This window comes from Balaenoptera musculus, chromosome 21 (genome assembly GCF_009873245.2).
Source record: "Balaenoptera musculus isolate JJ_BM4_2016_0621 chromosome 21, mBalMus1.pri.v3, whole genome shotgun sequence".
Classification (NCBI taxonomy): domain Eukaryota; kingdom Metazoa; phylum Chordata; class Mammalia; order Artiodactyla; family Balaenopteridae; genus Balaenoptera; species Balaenoptera musculus.
Window position 1 is genome coordinate 35,127,317 of NC_045805.1, and position 19,041 is coordinate 35,146,357.

The 19,041-nt window shown below is 44.1% G+C and overlaps 1 protein-coding gene across 3 annotated transcripts in view; it reads right to left on the reverse strand.

Moving 5' to 3' along the window:
- PSD3 (pleckstrin and Sec7 domain containing 3) overlaps positions 1 to 19,041 on the reverse strand; it is a 550,392-nt gene that overhangs the window by 474,461 nt on the left and 56,890 nt on the right. For 2 of the 3 annotated variants that reach the window (XM_036838891.1, XM_036838890.1), the window contains exon 1: positions 7,895 to 8,033. The exons of the other annotated variant lie outside the window; for it this stretch is intronic. In XM_036838891.1, the coding sequence (XP_036694786.1) occupies positions 7,895 to 7,922 (28 nt within the window). In that variant the 5' untranslated portion in view covers positions 7,923 to 8,033. Of the gene's footprint in view, positions 1 to 7,894; positions 8,034 to 19,041 lie in introns of those variants that run through there. 3 annotated transcript variants of the gene reach the window in all.

Below are 19,041 nucleotides of genomic sequence, written 5' to 3' on the forward strand. Positions count from 1 at the left end.
TCAACATTATTAAGGAAACGCAAAACCACAGTGAAATACCACTTAATACCCACTAAGATGGCTAAAATCAGAAAGACAGAAAATAACAAGCGTTGATGAGGATATGGAGAAATGGGAACTCACATAGTCTGCTGATAGAAATGTAAAGTAGTGCAGCCCCTGTGAAAAACAGTTTGGCAATTCATCCAAGTGTCAAACACAGAGTTACAATATGACCCAGCAATTCCACTCCTAGGTACATATCCAAGAGAAATGGAAGCATATGTCCCCACAAAAACTTGTACATGAATGTTCACAGCAACATTATTCCTAAAAGCCAAAAGGGGGGGGGGGGGGCGGAGGGAACCACTACCTGATGAATAAATAAAGTATGTCCTGGCTATTCAATTGAATATTACTCAGCAATAAAAAGGAATGAAATACTGGCACATGCTACAGCATGGCTGAGTCTGAAAACATTTTGCTAAATGAAAGAAACCAGTCACAAATGGCCACATACTGTATGATTCCATTTATATGATATGTGCAGAATAGGCAAACCCATAGAGACAGAAAATAGAATAGTGATTCCTGGGTCAGGGGATGGGGGCAATAGTGGGATTAGGGAGGAACAGCTAATGCATCCAAAGTTTGTTTTGGGGTGATGAATATACTGTAAAGTTGATTACGAGTATGAATGCACAACTCTGTGAATGTACTAAAAATCAATGAATATACACTTTAAATGGATGAGTTGTGTGGTATGTGAATTTTATCTCAATGAAGTTGTTTTAAAAAGGAATCCCATTTAACCTCCATGAGCCTCAATTTCATCCTCTGAAAATGGGGATACTACCTAGCTTACAACATTGTAAAGAACATATAAGAATATGTAAATTGGGCTTCCCTGGTGGCGCAGTGGTTAATAATCCGCCTGCCAATGCAGGGGACACAGGTTTGAGCCCTGGTCCGGGAAGATCCCACATGCTGCAGAGCAACTAAGCCCATGCGCCACAACTACTGAGCCTGTGCTCTAGAGCCCTCAAGCCACAACTACTGAGCCTGCACGCCACAACTACTGAAGCCCGCGCACCTAGAGCCCTTGCTGTGCAACAAGAGAAGCCACTGCAATGAGAAGCCCGCACACCACAATGAAGAGTAGCCCCCGCTCGCCGCAACTAGAGAAAGCCCACGGCACAGCAACGAAAAAGCCGAAAAAGCCCACCCAACACAGCCAAAAATAAATAAGTAAATTAAATAATTTATTAAAAAAAAAAGAATACGTAAATTCACATACACACACACACACACACACACACACACACACACACTGCTTCAAATGGTGCCTGGCACACAGTAAATACAGAATACATGTTATTCTTTCTTCTCTTCCTATCCCCACATTTTTGCAGTATTATGCCTTGATATCATTGTGTTTTCACCACAAGTGAGAAAACTCAAAATAGTCATATATTCCAACAGAAGCCTAACCATGAGAATTCTCTCATGATTTCACACATGCTATTATACTCAAGGCTATTCCTACACGCCTGACACTGGAGAAACCCTGGCGTCTGTAAATGTGGCTGTCTACCTCCCAGACTGAAAAGTATTTGGGGATAAAGAGTAAGATTTTTTTCTCCATTCTGTGGTCTGAAGCACCTCTACTAACATGTAGTTTTAAAACTAGGCATGCTCCTTGCCAAAATTCATGCTATACAGAAATCTTTCCTACTCAGCTTCATCTACTCTGAAAATCTACTGGGCCTCCAAGACAGCTCTGAGGGGTCCCAGGAAAGACCTCAGCCACTTTAATATCCAGCACTACCCACCCGGACTGTGATGCTATGCAGATTCAAGGGGGGCTGGAAGCTATGGAACTATCCACAGCTTGCAACAAAAAACAAGTCAACGGCAGTGCTCTCACCATCTCTGTAAGTTCTCAAACAACTCACAGCCAGCTCTTGAATTAATATAGTAGTGGATCTCAGCCAGACACTCGTTTTTCTATTTTACCAAAAGCTTTTCCTCCATCTTGCTGAGGACTGTCAACTGCACGCTACCTGTTACATAATTTGTTCTTTTTTTTTTTTTAGTATAGTTCTTACTCTTGAATACATTTTTCTTCTTCTCATCACTTTCAATGATTCTATCTCCACTTTCATTTCCATTAAAATCCCATGCCCCCATATACTCTCGCTGCTTTTGTACTTATCAGACATGATGGGGTAAACACATACAAAACTAAAAACTTAGCAAAGCCCAGTCAGTAAACATACCATAAGCAACCAGACGGTCAAGTGGGAACTGACTGCCCAGGACAACCAATGCCATCTAGTAGAGCACTTCTGGTCTAGAGCTGTGCTGTCCCAATATATTAGCCATTAGCCATATGAGGCTACTTAAGTTCACTGAAATTAAATAAAATTTAAAATTCAGTTCCTATATCTCACTAGCCATATTTCAAATGCTTTCAGTGGCTACATGCAGCTACTGACTGCCATATTAGACAGCACAGATATAAACTATTTCCATCACAGCAGAAAGTTCTATTGAACATCACTGATTTGGAGGTAACTCATTGATTCTATGAAAGTATTCCATGAAAGGGTTCTTAAATACAGTAGTTTCAGTATTTACAGGCTGTGAGGTTTGACACTCAGAAATATGACCTTAGGGCCTCTAAATGTTTTTTTTTTATAAATTTATTTATTTGTTTGTTTTTTGGCTGCATTGGGTCTTCGTTGCTGTGTGTGGGCTTTCTCTAGTTGCAGCGAGCGGGGGCTACTCTTCGTTGCAGTACACGGGCTTCTCATTGCGGTGGCTTCTCTTGTTGTGGAGCATGGGCTCTCGGCACACAGGCTTCAGCAGTTGTGGCTCGCGGGCTCTAGAGCGCAGGCTCAGTAGTTGTGGCGCATGGGCTTAGTTGCTCCGCGGCATGTGGGATCTTCCCGGGCCAGGGATCGAACCCGTGTCCCCTGCACTGGCAGGTGGATTCTTAACCACTGCACCACCAGGGAAGCCCAGTGCCTCTAAATGTTCTTGGCAGGTTTTCTTAGTGGTCAGTGGACAAGCCTTTTTGGATCCCAACATAGAGTTTGGTACATAAGTACTTAATATTTGCTGAATGAATGAATGAATGGACAGCATATTAATGTCTATACTTCAGTGTCTGCCATGATATACTTACAGATGCTCGTGGAAAGCAATGGGATTTTTTTTCTACATGGAAGATTTTTATGAGGAGAAATAAGCATCAGCAGATGCGGTAGGCAGCTCATGGACCCTTTGGAGACAATAGAAATGAAGCTGAAAAACAAACGTCTGTCCAAAGGGAACTCTGATATTCAAGTGAAAAGTTTCAGACCCAAGGACACATCTTGCTTCTTCAAACACTCATTACTTGTAGCTTTTACAGACACGAAGGTAAGGTCTGGGAACGTGCTCTGGAAGATCACACTGCTTGCTGCCATTTCTCAGTATTTTCCCAATATAATTTTGCTAGAAAATAAAATAACCACAAAGGCAGCAATCATCCAATTACACTGTCTGTGCCACTGACTCTTACATCCATATTTCCCCTTCCCTCAGTGTCCTGTGACTCAATCTATATTGCTGTGCCTATCAAATGACTTCTTGGAAAGAAAGAACTGTTGAAAAACAAAACTCAAAAAAGACTTTAAGTTAACATATACAGAGAAAAGCAGTTCCACTGGTCCTTAACCAATAATCACGTGAAGGCCAAACAAAAGAAACTACAGCTCCTTCTGTTTAAATTTTTCTACTTCCCTTGTCCACAGACTGAAGAACCATAGGAAGAGCCAAGCTGCTCCATTTCTGTAATTCACTTTTTCTTAGCAAAGGTCTGGGAACAGAAGGCAAGAGAAACAGGGAGCAGCTGCCACCTGACCTTTTTTATTAATGCCCTCGGCTCACCCCCCATTCTCCTCCTATTGTTTCAGACCCCTTTCTCAACAACCTAAGTCCCAGCTCACTAGAAGAAAAAACAAGGAAAAGCAGACTTCTCTGTGTCAACACCCACAGTTACAGAAAAGTCTAGGTCACTTCAATCATGTGAGGTAACTGTAAGTTAATATAGGTGAGCTTTACACTCAACTTTAAATTGTTAATCTGCTTTATTCTGAATCCCAATTAATTACTTGTAACCATATGGAACTCCTTACATAATCCCTTTAGTAATCCCTTTAGACACTACATGTGTTTTTGAAAGAAAAATACACAATTTCCATCTCTTGAGCCAAACAACAATCCTTGTCCCACTATTTAAGCCAACAGACATATAAAATAATGGTTGCTGATGAATTAGTCATCCAATTTCAGATTCCAAGGCCCAGAGAATCTAAACATGAGAGCCAAAAAGCTCAGTTTCTACAACTCACAATGCTAACTTTGAGGACATAGAAGCAGAATGGTGGTTAAGACCACTGGACCGCCAAGTTTAAATCTCAGCTCTGCCCCTTATTAGCTGTGTTACTTAACCTCTCCAGACTTCAGACTGGAGATAATGGCAGTACTGACCGCATGGGGCTGTCATGGGGACTAGAGGTAACCTGTGTGAAAACACACAATAAGATCTCAATAAATATTAGCTGTGACTGTAACAATGCATCATGCTCGAACATATCACATGAAATAAGCACTTTCCAAAAGTTAGGCCACAATTTGAAACTTAAAGGAAAATGCTGCTTCTCAGACAACCCACACAAAGCTACTAGGTAAGAAAAGAGCCTCAGGCTCAGGTCAAAATGTTCATTTTCCCTCTTACCCTAACCCCAAGGATAAACTTCCAAAAATGTCCATCAGTTATTCTGATTCATCTCACTGGCCTGTGACCAGCGAAAAGGAATTTCAAACTAGATGGTTGTTCACAGTTAAACAGGCCCGGAGAAATGAGTGGTCAGCCGTGGCCAAGGTCTGGCGCTTACACAGAGGATGGGGAGAGAAGCTGGTGACTCCCTCACACCACACGTGTGCCCGAAAGAGAAAACGCCTCGCCACCTCTGTGCCCTGGAGTGTCAACAAAATCCTGCCCACTCAGCACCAACATGGCCCCAGTCTGTTGACCTTCTGGGCACAGCAGTCTAAAGGTGTAAAGCAACTATACTCCAATTTAGAAAAAGAAAAAAGAAAAAAGAAACACAGGAAAGGTACAAAGGGACACCCTCTCAAAAAATAATGTCACTGCTAAAATTCTTTCCAGCAAATCTCTGAAACTGCAAACAATACCACAAACGAAAGCTGTCCAGACATAGACACTATGAACAAATGCTCTGGGGAATTTCACCTGGATGGTGCACTACCCTAAACTAAGGTTTGGCTGATTTAACTGTGAAAGAACTTCGGAAGAGCTGAGAGGCAGTACCCTAGGTGGAAATGTCTCCACTCTTAGCAAAGGGAAGCCAAGGACCGCTGCGCCTGGCCACCACTGCATGGGGAGAGTCCCAAATGTTGAGAACCATCAAAGCAGCAGTGACTGGAGGTGAGCCTGGACCCCAAGGTGTCTGTAAGCCTGAGTCACATGCTCAGGTAAGGGGGCTTTGGTCACCTACTGATCACCAGATTATTTCTCACAGGCTGCCTAAACATCAATCGTGTCTGAATTCGTTTCTAAAAATTGAGAAGGATCATCATCCATTACTTACTTCTTAATCCAACCCAAACCCAAAGAAATGCTCTTTTCATAATTGGCAAATGACAACATTACCTCAGGTAAACCTCAAACAAACCAGTCCGGAGGCCAAAGTACATACACATTTTAACATTCACACGTTTTTTGCCTCAGCACTTCTTAACCAAGACTGGGCCTAATCCATTACCACACTGGTGTCTTAGTTTATGAATGATGACAGATGACTCCAGAATTTCTAAAGAAGAAAAATCACCTCTAAAAGGAGTAATGCCTTGGACATGTTTTTTCCGAAAAATGCCAGGCTCAATCCCACTCATATTTTCCACCAGGGTCAGCAAACAAATACCAAGGTTTTAGAAAGTGAACAGAACCACAGATGGAAAGTATCGCTGAATTTCCCTTTTTCAGGGAACTAATTTGCCGTCTTATATTATTTTTATTTCCAAATTCCCAAGATTTACTAGCCTAAAAGGATTTCCGAGATATCTCACTTTTTTAAGTGCTAGTAGTTAATTAAAAGCAAAATTGAAGCTCTTAACACAACGTACATAGTAAAGCACGTATTATTCTTTGGTCACAAATGAAATGAACAGTGTCAACAAAACCTTTTTTAAAGCCAACACTCATTCAGATTGGCAAATCAAGCTTCTTACACTTGCATTTTTAAAAATAAAATTCAACTGTGGAATTTCACCTTAAAATAAGGTTATTTTAGCTTTGCAGCTTCCATCACTCTCCCCCATTCAATGGCCAGGATGTGTTGATCCGTTCACAGAACATATAAACTGAGAGAGATTCAGAAGGTGAAGCTGAGAGTACATCACTGAATAAGGAATGCATGTACACGTTTAGGCGTGAAACCATAAAATGCTGGGGCTGGACGGCTCCGAGGGAGCACCTCTCCACCCAATCCCCTTATCCCACAGAGGAGGAAATTTCAGCTCCAGAGGCTATAGGATGTGCCCAAGACAGTGGCAAAAAGTCACCCAGTCAGTGATATAACCTACAAGCCAGGTGTCTAAGCACTTTCCATGGTACCCACTCTGCTCCTGTTAGCACAAAGTGTATTAATGAAATATCAGACAAGACAAACCCACAGAGCTGCCACACGACTTGTGAGACGATATAGAGAGTTGTAGAAGGACATGCATCGAGCCACTAAAAAATTGTTTGGGAAGGTGTTCCTTTATTTTGCTTTGTTTTGCTGGTTTTGTTTAGCATGCCGCATTTATTTTTAAGTGGTGAAGAGGAATTTAACGACTTTTTAAAAGAATATCCCTTGATCTGCAAATACTCTAAGGAAGGACGGTAAAGCCTGTCTTGGAAGAAGCTAGAAAGTGCATTCGCTTTCCTCCAGCGGGGAGCATCCTTTCCCCCCGACGCGACGGCCGCCCCAACCCTCCCCTTCAAGGTCCACCCCAACCTGCCCGCAGAGACCGTCCAGGCCCTCGCTCGCCAGAACCCCGCCCTCCTCTGGGTTCCTCCTTCACAGCTCTGCCCAAGCCGCCCCTCCTAGAAGGCAAGCTCCTTGACAGCACAAAGCTTGTCGCACTCACCTGGCTACGGGGCTCCGCAAAATCCTCTGCAGATACTCAACTATGGCTCATGAATTGGAAGCATCTGCTCCCAGAATCCCGGTGAGCGGAATTTTCCAGACCTCGTCTTCCCTACACCAGCACCTGGACCCACTTAAGAGCTATTCCGGAGTGGAAACCCGGGACCCCAGTGTCTGTGGACAATGACGTCGTCGCATGCGTCGCGTCCTCCGAGGGGGGCGGTAACACTACACGTTTGTCATCCAGGCAACCGACAGCATTTTAAACCCACGTCCTCCAAGTGGTGCCTGCTTTTTTTTTTAACATCTCACAACATCGCCTGCCAGAACTTGCAGCAGAAACCCGCGGACAAAGTTAAATGCAAGTACCACCGAAGGGCTGCAACGTCTTTCAAGGTGCGGAATCTCCCCCTCCACCCGCCGGCCGCGCGCCCGCTCGCTGCGCGGGGCTTCCCTGTTCTCCTGACAGAAACCAGAGCGCCGCGCACTCGGCGGCTGGAAAGCGGGGGTCAGGGTGAACCCCCCGAACCGCCACCCCACAGAGCGAGCCTTCCGGCTCCTCACCCGCACAAAGAGGGGGCAGAAAGGAAGCAGTTACCGAACCCGACGTCCAGCGGTCCGGGACCCCGGGACCGAGCAGCCACAAAGCACCGCCGCCCCGACGGCCGCCCGCGCTCCCGCCCCCGCCCGCCCGCCGGGTAGAGCCTCACCGCGGCGTCGCTTCCTTCCATCTCCCATCGCCCGCCAAGCTGCCGGAGCCTCAGGCGCGACTGCGGGCGGCCGGCGCGCTCTTTGTCGGGCTCCCGGGACACCGGCGGGCGGCGGGCGCGCTCCCTGGCGGAGGCTGCGGCCGGGCCGCGGCCCACGGACGGCGGGGGCGGACGCGGGGCCCGAGGGGCGAGGGGAGGGAGGAGAAAGAGCCGGGGAGGGCGGCGGGGCCGAGGGTGGGAGGGGCGCGGGAGATGGGGGCGGGCCCCGCGGGGGAGCGGGAAGGGGGCGGGGCAGCCGGGGAGGTAGGGGGCGGGCAGGAGCGGGGAGGTGGGCGGTGCCCCAGAGGAAGGGAGGGGAGAGACGAGGGGGAGGGGGAAGAAAGGGGGAGGGGCGGGTCCCGCGCCGAGCTCGCAGTCGCCGGTCTCCAGCGGAAGGCTGCCTGTTGCTTCGTTCGTCTGCCTGCGGAAAGTGAGCCGCGCTTCCGACTGAGTTTCCTGTCAGGAAGCGCCGCGAGGGGAGCGGCGTCTCGCGTGCTCCCGGGACTAGCGCCCGACACGCCCACGCGTCCCATTGGGTCGCGGCATCCGGGCGGGGGCCTCTGGAGTCCGTGTAGGAGTTTGCTCGCCAGCGACCCGCCGACCCTTTCCAAGTCCAGTCCCTCGAGGCAGATCCTGCGCTCGCGGCCACCGCGGTCCCGGCTCCGAATGCGCGTGCCGGGGGATCCCGGCGTAAACTTCCAACCGAAGTGCCGCAGACCGATGCCCTTTTTCCTCTTCGCCTCGACCTTGTGCGGCAGAGACTGGGGCTGGGAAGGCGCCCTCCTCTGGCCGAGGGAGGGGGAGACCTAAGCACCCCCACCCCCGGCCCCCGGAGGTCCGTTACCCGCGGAGAGCGCGCTCAGCACCTGGAGCAGAGCCCCGCGTGGCCGGCTGCACGGTGCTATGGTATGAGGATGTTGCAGCCTTAGAGTCTGGCTTCCGTGACCGCTGGAAGATGTCCAAATAAAGGGAAATGGCTAACAATGGCCAAGCGTTGAGTCGGGGATGGAGGGTCAGGCTCCTTGGTGGCCCGAGGAGCCAGCCCACCAGGTCAGGGTGCAGGAGGCCCCTGAGTCTCCTGCTTTGCCTTGCCCCATTCACAGCTGCCGGTCAGCCAGCGGCGCCCACCAGCGGGACCAGAATGAGGGGATGGATGCATTTATGCAGATCCAGTCCAGCTTCTGAAAATGGTCGTAGTCCGTGCTCCCCGGCCAGAGCAGAAGTTTGGTCAGATGTGTGGCTTCTAAAGCACCCCAGTTACTTGGGCATATTTCTTTTTTATGGATCCTCCCCTCTTGACAGAATGACCCAAAGAAGACAGTCCCTGTGAGCCTATTCTCAATAAACTCCTACCTTCCTTGAACCGGGAGGTCTGATAACTTTGTTGGCAAAGAATCAGGAGTAAAACCAAGTAGGAAATGCTGTTGCTACCTAGGGCTTGACTGCTGGCCTGGTGGCCTTTACCTGGAAAATCAACCGACAGCTCATACATGGAAGAAGGTCAGGATTTTGAGCTGAATCTAAACCCATACCAACGATGCCCAGACATAACTCTTCATAGAAGAGGCAGAGTAGACGGAGATTTGCATGAGCTTACTAGTTAAGGGACGTGGTAATGGACACCTATAATCTGAGGCTCTGTTTCCTCAATTACTGAAAGAGGATAATAATAGCTTGAAGAACTGTTATTAGCATGACAAGTTATGTAAAGTTCCTGGCCCCTAGTAAATGTTCAATAAAGAGGCATTTCAAAAGTTAGGCAACAGAAACATTTTCATCACAAAGTTTTTTTTTCTCCCTGAATTCAACATGTTTTAAGATTTTACTTACAAAGCTGGTCACAGCTATTAAATAATCATTCATTCTTCCCACCTTAAATAATCAAAGGCGTAATTGTAGGAGATTCTGATTGGCATAAATTAACCAGTGTTGCCACTTCTGATTTGACAAAGCCCAAAGCAAATCAAACAAAGGTTGACATCGCATTTTGCCAGCATGTATTTTGTGGATAAATATTTTGTTAGGTTTCTTGAAATATTGGGAATAGAGTATGAATTTGCATTTCTGCTACTCTAGCCCGCAGAGATCCCAGGCACCCAGCTCAAAAGATCACAGTTGTGCTCAAGTTCGGTGTCAGAATACACAGACATCCACCTTGTAAAAGTAGGGAGGAGGCACACCGGCCAGGGAGGAGCAACCACTCCTAAAGAGGTATGGGCTGGTCTGTATTTATCCAGTGCCATATGCCTCCCCGAACTCTGCCATGAGCCCTGTGTTGTGTTGTGGAAAGAGAAAAGATAATTTAGGCAAGACATTAGGTACCAGCGGTCAAAAGAAGAAATGAAAAGGAAATGGAAATTCTCTCATGCATGATTCATGCATACAGTTAATCCCCACTATTTCTGAAGGCCAGTTTGAAGAACCAGATTGTGGAATTTTTTTTTCTTTGTTTTGGTTTTTTTTTTGTACAAGAGTGAATATTTATTTAGAATGGAAAAAAAACTTTAATACAAATTTCTAAAAGTTGACAAGTTACCAACACACCACCAAGTCCAGAAAAATCACATATTTTATTAATTAACTTCCTAAAATACCTTTACAGTACTTTTCCCCCATGTGTTTTGGCTGCATACTTTTGATCATCTCTTTGGAATGACTTTTTTTAACAGCTTTATTGAGATATAACTTATACACCGCACAACTCACCCATTTAAACTGTACAATTCAATGGGTTTTAGTATATTCACAGAGTTGTGCATTTTATAAAAATATTATCACGCCAAAAAGAAACACTATATTCTTAGCAGTCACTGCTCTTTTCTTTCTAACCCCCTCAGCCCCAAACAACCACTAATCTACTTTCTGTCTCTATGGACTTGCCTATTCTGGACTTTTCATATAAATGAAATCATACACTATGTGGTCTTCTTGTGACTGATTTCTTTCACTTAGCCTAATGTTTTCAGTGCTCATCTGGGACCAGCATATATCAGAACTTCATTCCTTTTGTTGCCAAATAATATTCCACTACCCATTCATCAGCTGATGCATATTTGTGTTGTTTCTACTTTTTGGCTTTTATGAATACTCCTGCTATAAACACTCCTGTGCGAGTTTTTGTGTGGATGTTATATTCTCATTTCTCTTGGGTAGAATTCGTGGGTCGTATGTAACTCTGTTTAATTTTATTGCCAAACTGTGCCTCGCAGTGGCTGCACCATCTTGTATTCCCATCAGCAATGTATGAGGGTTCCAATTTCTCCACATCCTAACCAACACTGGTTATTGCCTGTATTTTGATTTTATAGCCGTTCTAATGAGTGTGAAGTGGTAGAATAACTCTGTAACATCATTTCTGATGGGTAGAATAAAAAGTCTTTTCTCCAGCATAGTTGATCAAAAGTTGTTTGGTTTTTTTAATTGACACTTTAGAAAAGTTCCTGTCTCACATTCATTATTGAAAATAACATGTACAATTTTACTGTGTTGTCAAATTTAGGAAGACGTCTCAAGTTTCTTTCATATGTGAGCCGTAGGATATGGGGACATTTCAAGTTATTTAGGCAATGATTAACATTAAGTGCTCTTAAATTCATCTTTATTAATATTGTTGTGAATTTTATCATTTCATAGATGCCAGTTATTTCATGTCAAAAGAGAAAAAGAAAATTTTTCATTGCATTCTATGGTTCACTCCTCGTTTTTACCTGAATTCTCAAACAATCCAAGAGTCTTAAAACATGCATTTTTTAAGTTTTTATTTGAAATACACAAACAACTCTAACCTCTACAGTATTTTCAATTAGAAGACCTCTTAACACATTAATCATTTATCAGTTGTATACAAATAACTGGTATATTAGAGTGGAGAACGTTAGCTTATTTATTGTCAAATTCCTAGCTTCTAGCACTGTTCTTGGTCCATAGTAAAGACTCAGTGAATAATTGTTGAGTTGAAATTTGCCCTTATCCAAGGTAGAATTATTCAACTTACATACACAACAAATATTCAACTCAAATATACAACAATCTAAAATCACATTGTCCTTGAATTTCAGTAGCCCAAGGTGAAACTGAAAGGACAAAATTCACCTGGCATTTGACTACTGAATACTGAATGGATGCTGGATGGATAAGAGGATTGGGAGACAAGAAGCAAAGAGCAAAAATCTGGTCACTGTGCTGAGGTGATTTCAAAGAGCAGAGAATCAGGGGAAGATCAAGGAGGAAGTGACATTGGCTCCCTGTGCTGCATGCGCAGAAATGTTAGATCACAGGCTGGACCCAGTTCACCTTTTCCCCAGGATCCAAATAAGTTAGGCTATGTCTGGGAAGAAGAAGAAGAGGAAGGAGAAGGAGAAGAAGAAACACAAATAACAAAGGTTTCTTTCATTCATATGACCAATACTTCTTGAACATTTGCTATGTATTGTACTAGGTATAGTTCACTGACTTTAGCAGTAAATGAAACATCCCTGTCCTCAGGAAGCTTACAGTCTAATGACCTTGGGAAGACAGAAAATATGCAAGATAAGTTAATATTTATAAGACCTGATATGGTGATAAGCATTTTAGAGAAAAATAAAACAAGGAAGAGGAACAAGGAGTAAGGAGTGTGGGTGTGGGGAGTGGATGGTTGCAAAGGGTGTTTGGAGAAGGCTGCGCTGAGAAGGGGAAATCTGAGTGAGGACCTGAAGGAGGTGAGGCGCCAGCCTCACAGACAGACAGGTGAGGAACTGTGAGTGCAGAGGCCCCGAGGGCTTGCCTGGCGTGTTCGGGCCACAGCAAAGATGTCAGTGTGTCAGTGTGCCGAGAGCCAAGGGAGGACGGGTGACGGCAGGAGGTGTGGTGTGTGGGGTCTTACAGGCCACTGAGAGGATCTGGGCTTTTAACTGACTTTGGAAGCTTTTGAGCAGAGGAGTAGTGGGATCTGATTTCTCTTTTACCAGGATCACCTTGTATGGGGTGTTGGAAACAGGGACGTGAATTAGGAAGCTAATGCAACAATCCAAGCAGATGAGGGTGGCATAGACCAGGGTGGAAGCAAAGGAGGTAGTGAGAAGTGTTCAGATTCTGTCGTATTTTGAAGGTTGAGCTGACAGGATTTGCTGATCAATGGAGGGTGGAAGAGAAAGAGAGTCAAGGATGACTCCAAGTGTTTGGGGGAGAACCGCTTGAAAGATGGAGTTGGGAAACTGAGCTGGGAAGAATCTGCAGGGGAGCAGGACTAGGCGGGGGACGTCAGCGCTCAGCTGTGGACATGGTGAGTTACAGGCATCTTTCAGACACCCAACGGTAGTGCTGCATAAGCAGTTGGAGATCAGAATTCAGGGAAGAGGTTGGTGCTGGAGCTATAAATTTGGAAGTTAGAATAGAAGTGGTATTTACACCCGTGAAATGGGATGAGATCACCAAAGGGGTGGAGGAAGAGAAAGAGAAAGTCCAAGGCAACGCTAAGAAGTTAGGGGGATGCGTAAGAACCAGCAGAGGAGGTTGAAAAAGTAGGAGGAGAGCAGGTAGATGCTCTTAATGGAATATTGTCAGGTTATTTTTACGTGAAACTTTTTGCTCTCTAAAGTTTTCAGTTAGCATTTTCTCTACTCTGCTGTCTCCCTACACCCTGCAATCATCACTTCTCTTTTTATCAACACGTTCATTCTATCATTTTCAAGAAGAATGGAAGAGAGTGTTTATACCTATGTTCTAGCAATTTCTCACTTTGTCTCAAGCTAATTTGTTACGCCTGACCTAGTTACTAATATTTGTTTACTATTTTTTGCAAAAATAATTACTTCTAGAATTCACTAAAAAAGATATTTAATTAATATATAGGTTTCCAGGCTGATAGAAATTGTTTATTAATTAATTTGTGTTTAATTTCTGTATTTTTTGTTACAAAAGAAAAGAAGTGCCAACCACAGCTTCTTGAAATTATAACAAGAAAAATCGAGTGGAATGACTATACACATTAGAACCAGGATGTTGAATAAGTTCCATTCCTGGTATAACCAAAACTGTCCTCCACAATCATTTCATTCGGTGGGAGAAACCACCGTCATTAAATGAAAACTTGGCAGGCCCAGAAATTGTTCAGCTCACTCTAGACACAGGGTCAGTTCAGTAATTAAACTACCCAGTCCTGGAGAGCCCAAACTTGACCTGACATCAGATCTTCTTCCCTGCTTAGCTGGAAGCGTGCTGTGGGAAGGAGAGTGTAGGTGACAACGTCTGCTCCTGTTCCACAGCCCTAAGTACCCACTGGGACACCTCCTCTTTTTACTGATACTCTCCAGCCCACCCCAATGGATAGACCACAGGAAGGTAGACCCCAGGCCAACTCTCTTGCACGTGGCCCACGTCTGGTCCACAAGAACACTCATGGCCCTTGCTCAGCAACTCTGAAAGTGCAAGCTAATCCCAACCACACAGCAAGGGATCTCGGGCCCTGCCCCTAGAGCACTCAACTCTCTCTCACACTGAGTTTCCTGGGAAGCAACAGTCTCCATTAGCTTTCTGGGGCATGAGTGAGGCCACTATCCTCAGTGTTTTCCAGCTACAGGGAACAACTTCAAATTTCTCCAACGACTGTCTTTGAAGTCCCTTTATGAGTCTTGGGGTCATAGAGTAGAACCTCCCACCTTCCCCTAATGGGGAGTAGAACCAGGCGACAGCTCTAGTCACCGTGTCCTCCCAATCTCCTTACACTCACTTCTTTTTACAGCTTTGATCTAACTGTGGGATCCAAGATTGTGGAGCAGGATCTCAGGACCATTTTCTTAAAAATCTGTACATGGGGTGGAGGTCTGTTTCACATTCACTTTGTACACTTTCATATCTAATACATTGACACCTCAGTGGAACCTGAGACAGAAAGAGCCCCATTCTACCTACCATCCTCTTATCTTTCTTGACTTGAAAGAGTCAAAGCATTTTTTTCTTGCTGTAAATACATGTGCACATATGTTTACATGGACATTTAAGTATATACATTACATATTGTACATCTGGATATAGCCTTAATCACCTCCATTGTAGATTTATATGTTTGAAGGCGATGACTGAAAGACTGGTACCCTTGTGGACAGAAATCACTGAAAAAATCCTCCATCTACACCTAGCCCAATTCACCACGACCACATTGTGGATATTGGGACACTTCATATTACCTATTCCTCATACCCATCCTGTCCAATTTGATAACTACTAGCCATATGTAGCCATTTAAATGTAAAAGAATTAAATTAAATTAAAACCCAGTTTCTGAGCCTGACTACTATATTTAGACAGTGCAGTCACAGAACCTTTCCATCATCACAGAGTTCTGCTGGACAGCACGGCCTCGCACGGGCTTTGGCACATAGGAGGCACTGAATGGCAAGTGAAAGTTTGGTCCAAAGATACTGTTACCAGAAGGGGGACCCAGAAGTGGGCTCTTGTCTAACTAACACCCAGAAATGAATTGTCCGAGGAGACACACTTACTGACAAAGCAAAAGATTTTGTTGGGAAGGGACACCCAGGTGGAGAGCCGCAGGGTAGGGGAACCCAGTAGAACTGCTCTGCCGTGCGTGCGGCTTGCAGTCTCAGGTTTTATGGTGATGGGGTTAGCTTTGGGGGTTGTCTCTGGCCAATCATCTTGCTTGTGCCCATATTTGGTCTGACTCAGTGTCCTTCCTGATGGTATGTGCATCTCTTAGCCAAGATGGTTTCCAGCATGAGGGTTTCTGGGAGGTCGGCAGGACATATTATGGGCTGGCACCTCCTCCCTCCTTTTGACCCCTCCCGAATTCTCCAGGTTGGTTTTAGGTGGCAGCACCATGTTCCTTATTGGGACCTCCTATTGTGAGACAACTCATGCAAGTGGTTATTATCGTGCCTGGCCAAGGTGAGTGGTTTCAGCCAACAGTTCCCTAACAATACCATACGATTGCCCTGGTTTATTTTTCTGAGAATATAAAGCTTTTTAGTACAGTACTAGGTACTGACTCAACCATCAAGAACAAAAACCAAGGTACATAGGTATAGCTGCTTTTCTATTTCACACTTGAAAACCTATCTGCATCCTCCTACTCCACTAGAAAATGCTTTACCGTCCAAATAATTACTGAAAATATTTGGGGAAAAGTCCCTATTTCCCTCAAAAAACAAATTACTTTTTCAGAATTATTCCAGTGAAAAGGAATTGTTTCAAAAGCAGTGTTTGTATTGAAGGGGGATTCCATATAAAAACTACTTTGCTGAAATAAGCATTTCACGTATAATATTTTTCCAGAGTAGAAATGACCTATGAAAATTACCGATGCCTGAGTGCGTTCACATTGTAAAAGTACCCTGGTGTTCAAAAGCAGTCTTTATTGTCACAATCCTCACAATCTTTCTGGCAAGGCTTTAGTGATAATGGCAAATCCCAGAAGCTGAATCTGTAAATGTTCTGAATTGTGACCCCAAGAAAATCAGACCAGACTAGACTTCAGGTGCAGAGATGACCACACCTTCTTTATTTACTTCCTTTTTATCTCCTGCCCAAGGCACATTGCCCAGCACAGAGGAGTTGCCCATCAAATGTTCCCTGAATGCATAGATGAATGAATTCTCTCTCCTTATTTTGGGAGGGACTAGCATGTGGTTTAGGGATTCCTTTGATTTCAGTGGCTCTACAGAGAGAAGTGTTGGTGAACACTGTCAACAAAGCAGGTAAGAGAACTTCCGATAGAACTCTCATCTCAAAATATCTGCTTTAGGAACTCTTACATTTGAAAATTTCTGTAACTGTGTTCATGAAAGGAGAGAAATCTACCCATTCTCTCTCCATTTCCCATTAAAGACCCTCATTCTGGACACATCTGCTGAATTACCTGCAAGAGTTGACAAGTTCCTGGGGCTGAATTCTGACCGAGTGGCTCTTTTCGAGTCACCTCACTTCTGAACTCTGTGAGCCCAGCTATTTTGGCCCTATTGATTCATATAAATCCACAGTCAGGAACCCTGGAGAAAAGGGTTTCTTTCCTTCAAAATCAGCTTTATTGATGGATAGTTTACATACTGTAAAACTCACCAATGTTAGTGCTGTGGTACTGTGATTTATAATAAGAAATATAGTTGGTCTTCCTCCTGCTCCTGACACAGAGCTCCTGAAGATCTCGAAATTCCTAAGTGGTGAGAGCAGAAGCGTCTTTTGTTATGTTGATGGCGTGACTTTAGAACCTTACCTGAGGGTGGGGGCTAGTTGCAAGGAGAACCAACCCTGTGATTAAAGGGCTAGAATTTTCAGTCCCACCCCCTTGACCTCTGGGAAGGGGAGAGGGGCTGGAGGTTGAATTGATGCCAATTGCCAGTGACTTAATCAACTGGGCCTATGTAATGAAGCCTCCTTAAAAAAACCAAAAAGATGAGGTTCTGGGTTGGAGAACACAAGGAACACAATCTTGCCTTTCGTTCCTTAAGGATGAGCCCTTAACCTGTCGCCTCTGATGCTATGTCCAGGTAGATAGTGTCAGAATTGACTTGAATTGTAGGACACCCATCTGGCACTGGGGAACTGCTTAGTGGTGTGGGGAAAAACCCACACACGTTGAAACTGGTGATAAGAATTGTTAAGTTCAGAGTTCAGTGAGCTTTGGCAAATGTATCGAGTTCTGTAAATCACCACTACAATCAAGATATTTCACACCGGGGCTTCCCTGGTGGCACAGTGGTTAAGAATCCATCTGCCAATGCAGGGGACACAGGTTCGATCCCTGGTCCAGGAAGACTCCACATGTGGCGGAGCAACTAAGCCCGTGTGCCGCAACTACTGAGCCTGCACTCTAGAGCCCGTGAGCCACAACTACTGAGCCCACATGCCACAACTACTGAAGCCTGCGCGCCTAGAGCCTGTGCTCTGCAACAAGAGAAGCCACCACAATGAGAAGCCAGCGCACTGCAATGAAGAGTAGCCCCCACTCGCCCCAACTAGAGAAAACCCGCGCGCAGCAACGAAGACCCAACACAGTCAAAAATTTAAAAAAAAAAAAAAAAAAAAAGATATTTCACACCTTCTCCCCCCCAAATTTCCATGCCCCTTTGCAGTCAACCCCTCCCTCCAGACCCTGGATCCTAACAACTACTAACTCGCTTTTCTCTCCGCTGTAGTTTTCCCTTTTCTAGAATCCCACATAAATGTAATCACGCAGTATGAAATCTTGTGTCGTCTGCCTGCTTTCACATAGATTCATGCATGTTTTTATATGGATCTGTAGTTTTTCCTCTTTGTTGTTTAGTAGTGTTCCATTATATGGATATATCAATATAATTTGTGTATTCACCAGGTGATGGACATTTGGGTTGTGTCCAGTTTTTGGCTATTACAAAGAAAATGTTATGAACATCGATATTCAAGTTTTTGTGTATAGTGCATATTTTTTTTCTTGGATAAATATCCAGAAGTGATATTTCTGGGTCATATGGTTAATGTATGTTTATTTTTTTTGAAACACAAAACAGTTTTCCAAGGTGGCCATATTATTTTGCTTTCCCATCTGCAATGTTTGAGCGTTCCAGTATTCTACATTGTTGCCAACACTTGATATTATCAGTTTTTTAAAAATTTTGGCCTTTTGTGTATGTAGAGTGGTATCTCATTGTAGTTTGACTAGCATTTCTTAATGATAAATAATAATTGAGCATCCTGTCATGTGCTTATTTTCAATTTGTATGTCTTCTTTTGTAAAGTGTCTATTTAAATCTTTTGCCCATTTTCTAAAATGGAATCTTTTTGTCTTCTTTTTATTAAGTTGTAAGAATTCTTTATATATCCTGAATCCAAGTTCTATATCAGATAGGTATTTTGTAAATACATATTTATAAATGTATTTGTATTTGTAAATACATATAATTTTCTTCCTGTTTTTGGCTTGTCTTTTCAATTTCTTAAGTGTCTTTGAAGAGCAAGAGTTTTTAATTTAAATGAAGTCCAATCTGCCATTTTTTCTGTTATGGTTTGTGTTTTTTTTTGTTTCCTAAGAAACCTTTGCCTAATATAATGTCACAAAGATATTCTCCTATGTTTGCTTCTAGAAGTTTTATAATTTTAACTCTTATGTTTACATTACAACTGAATTTTTTTATGTG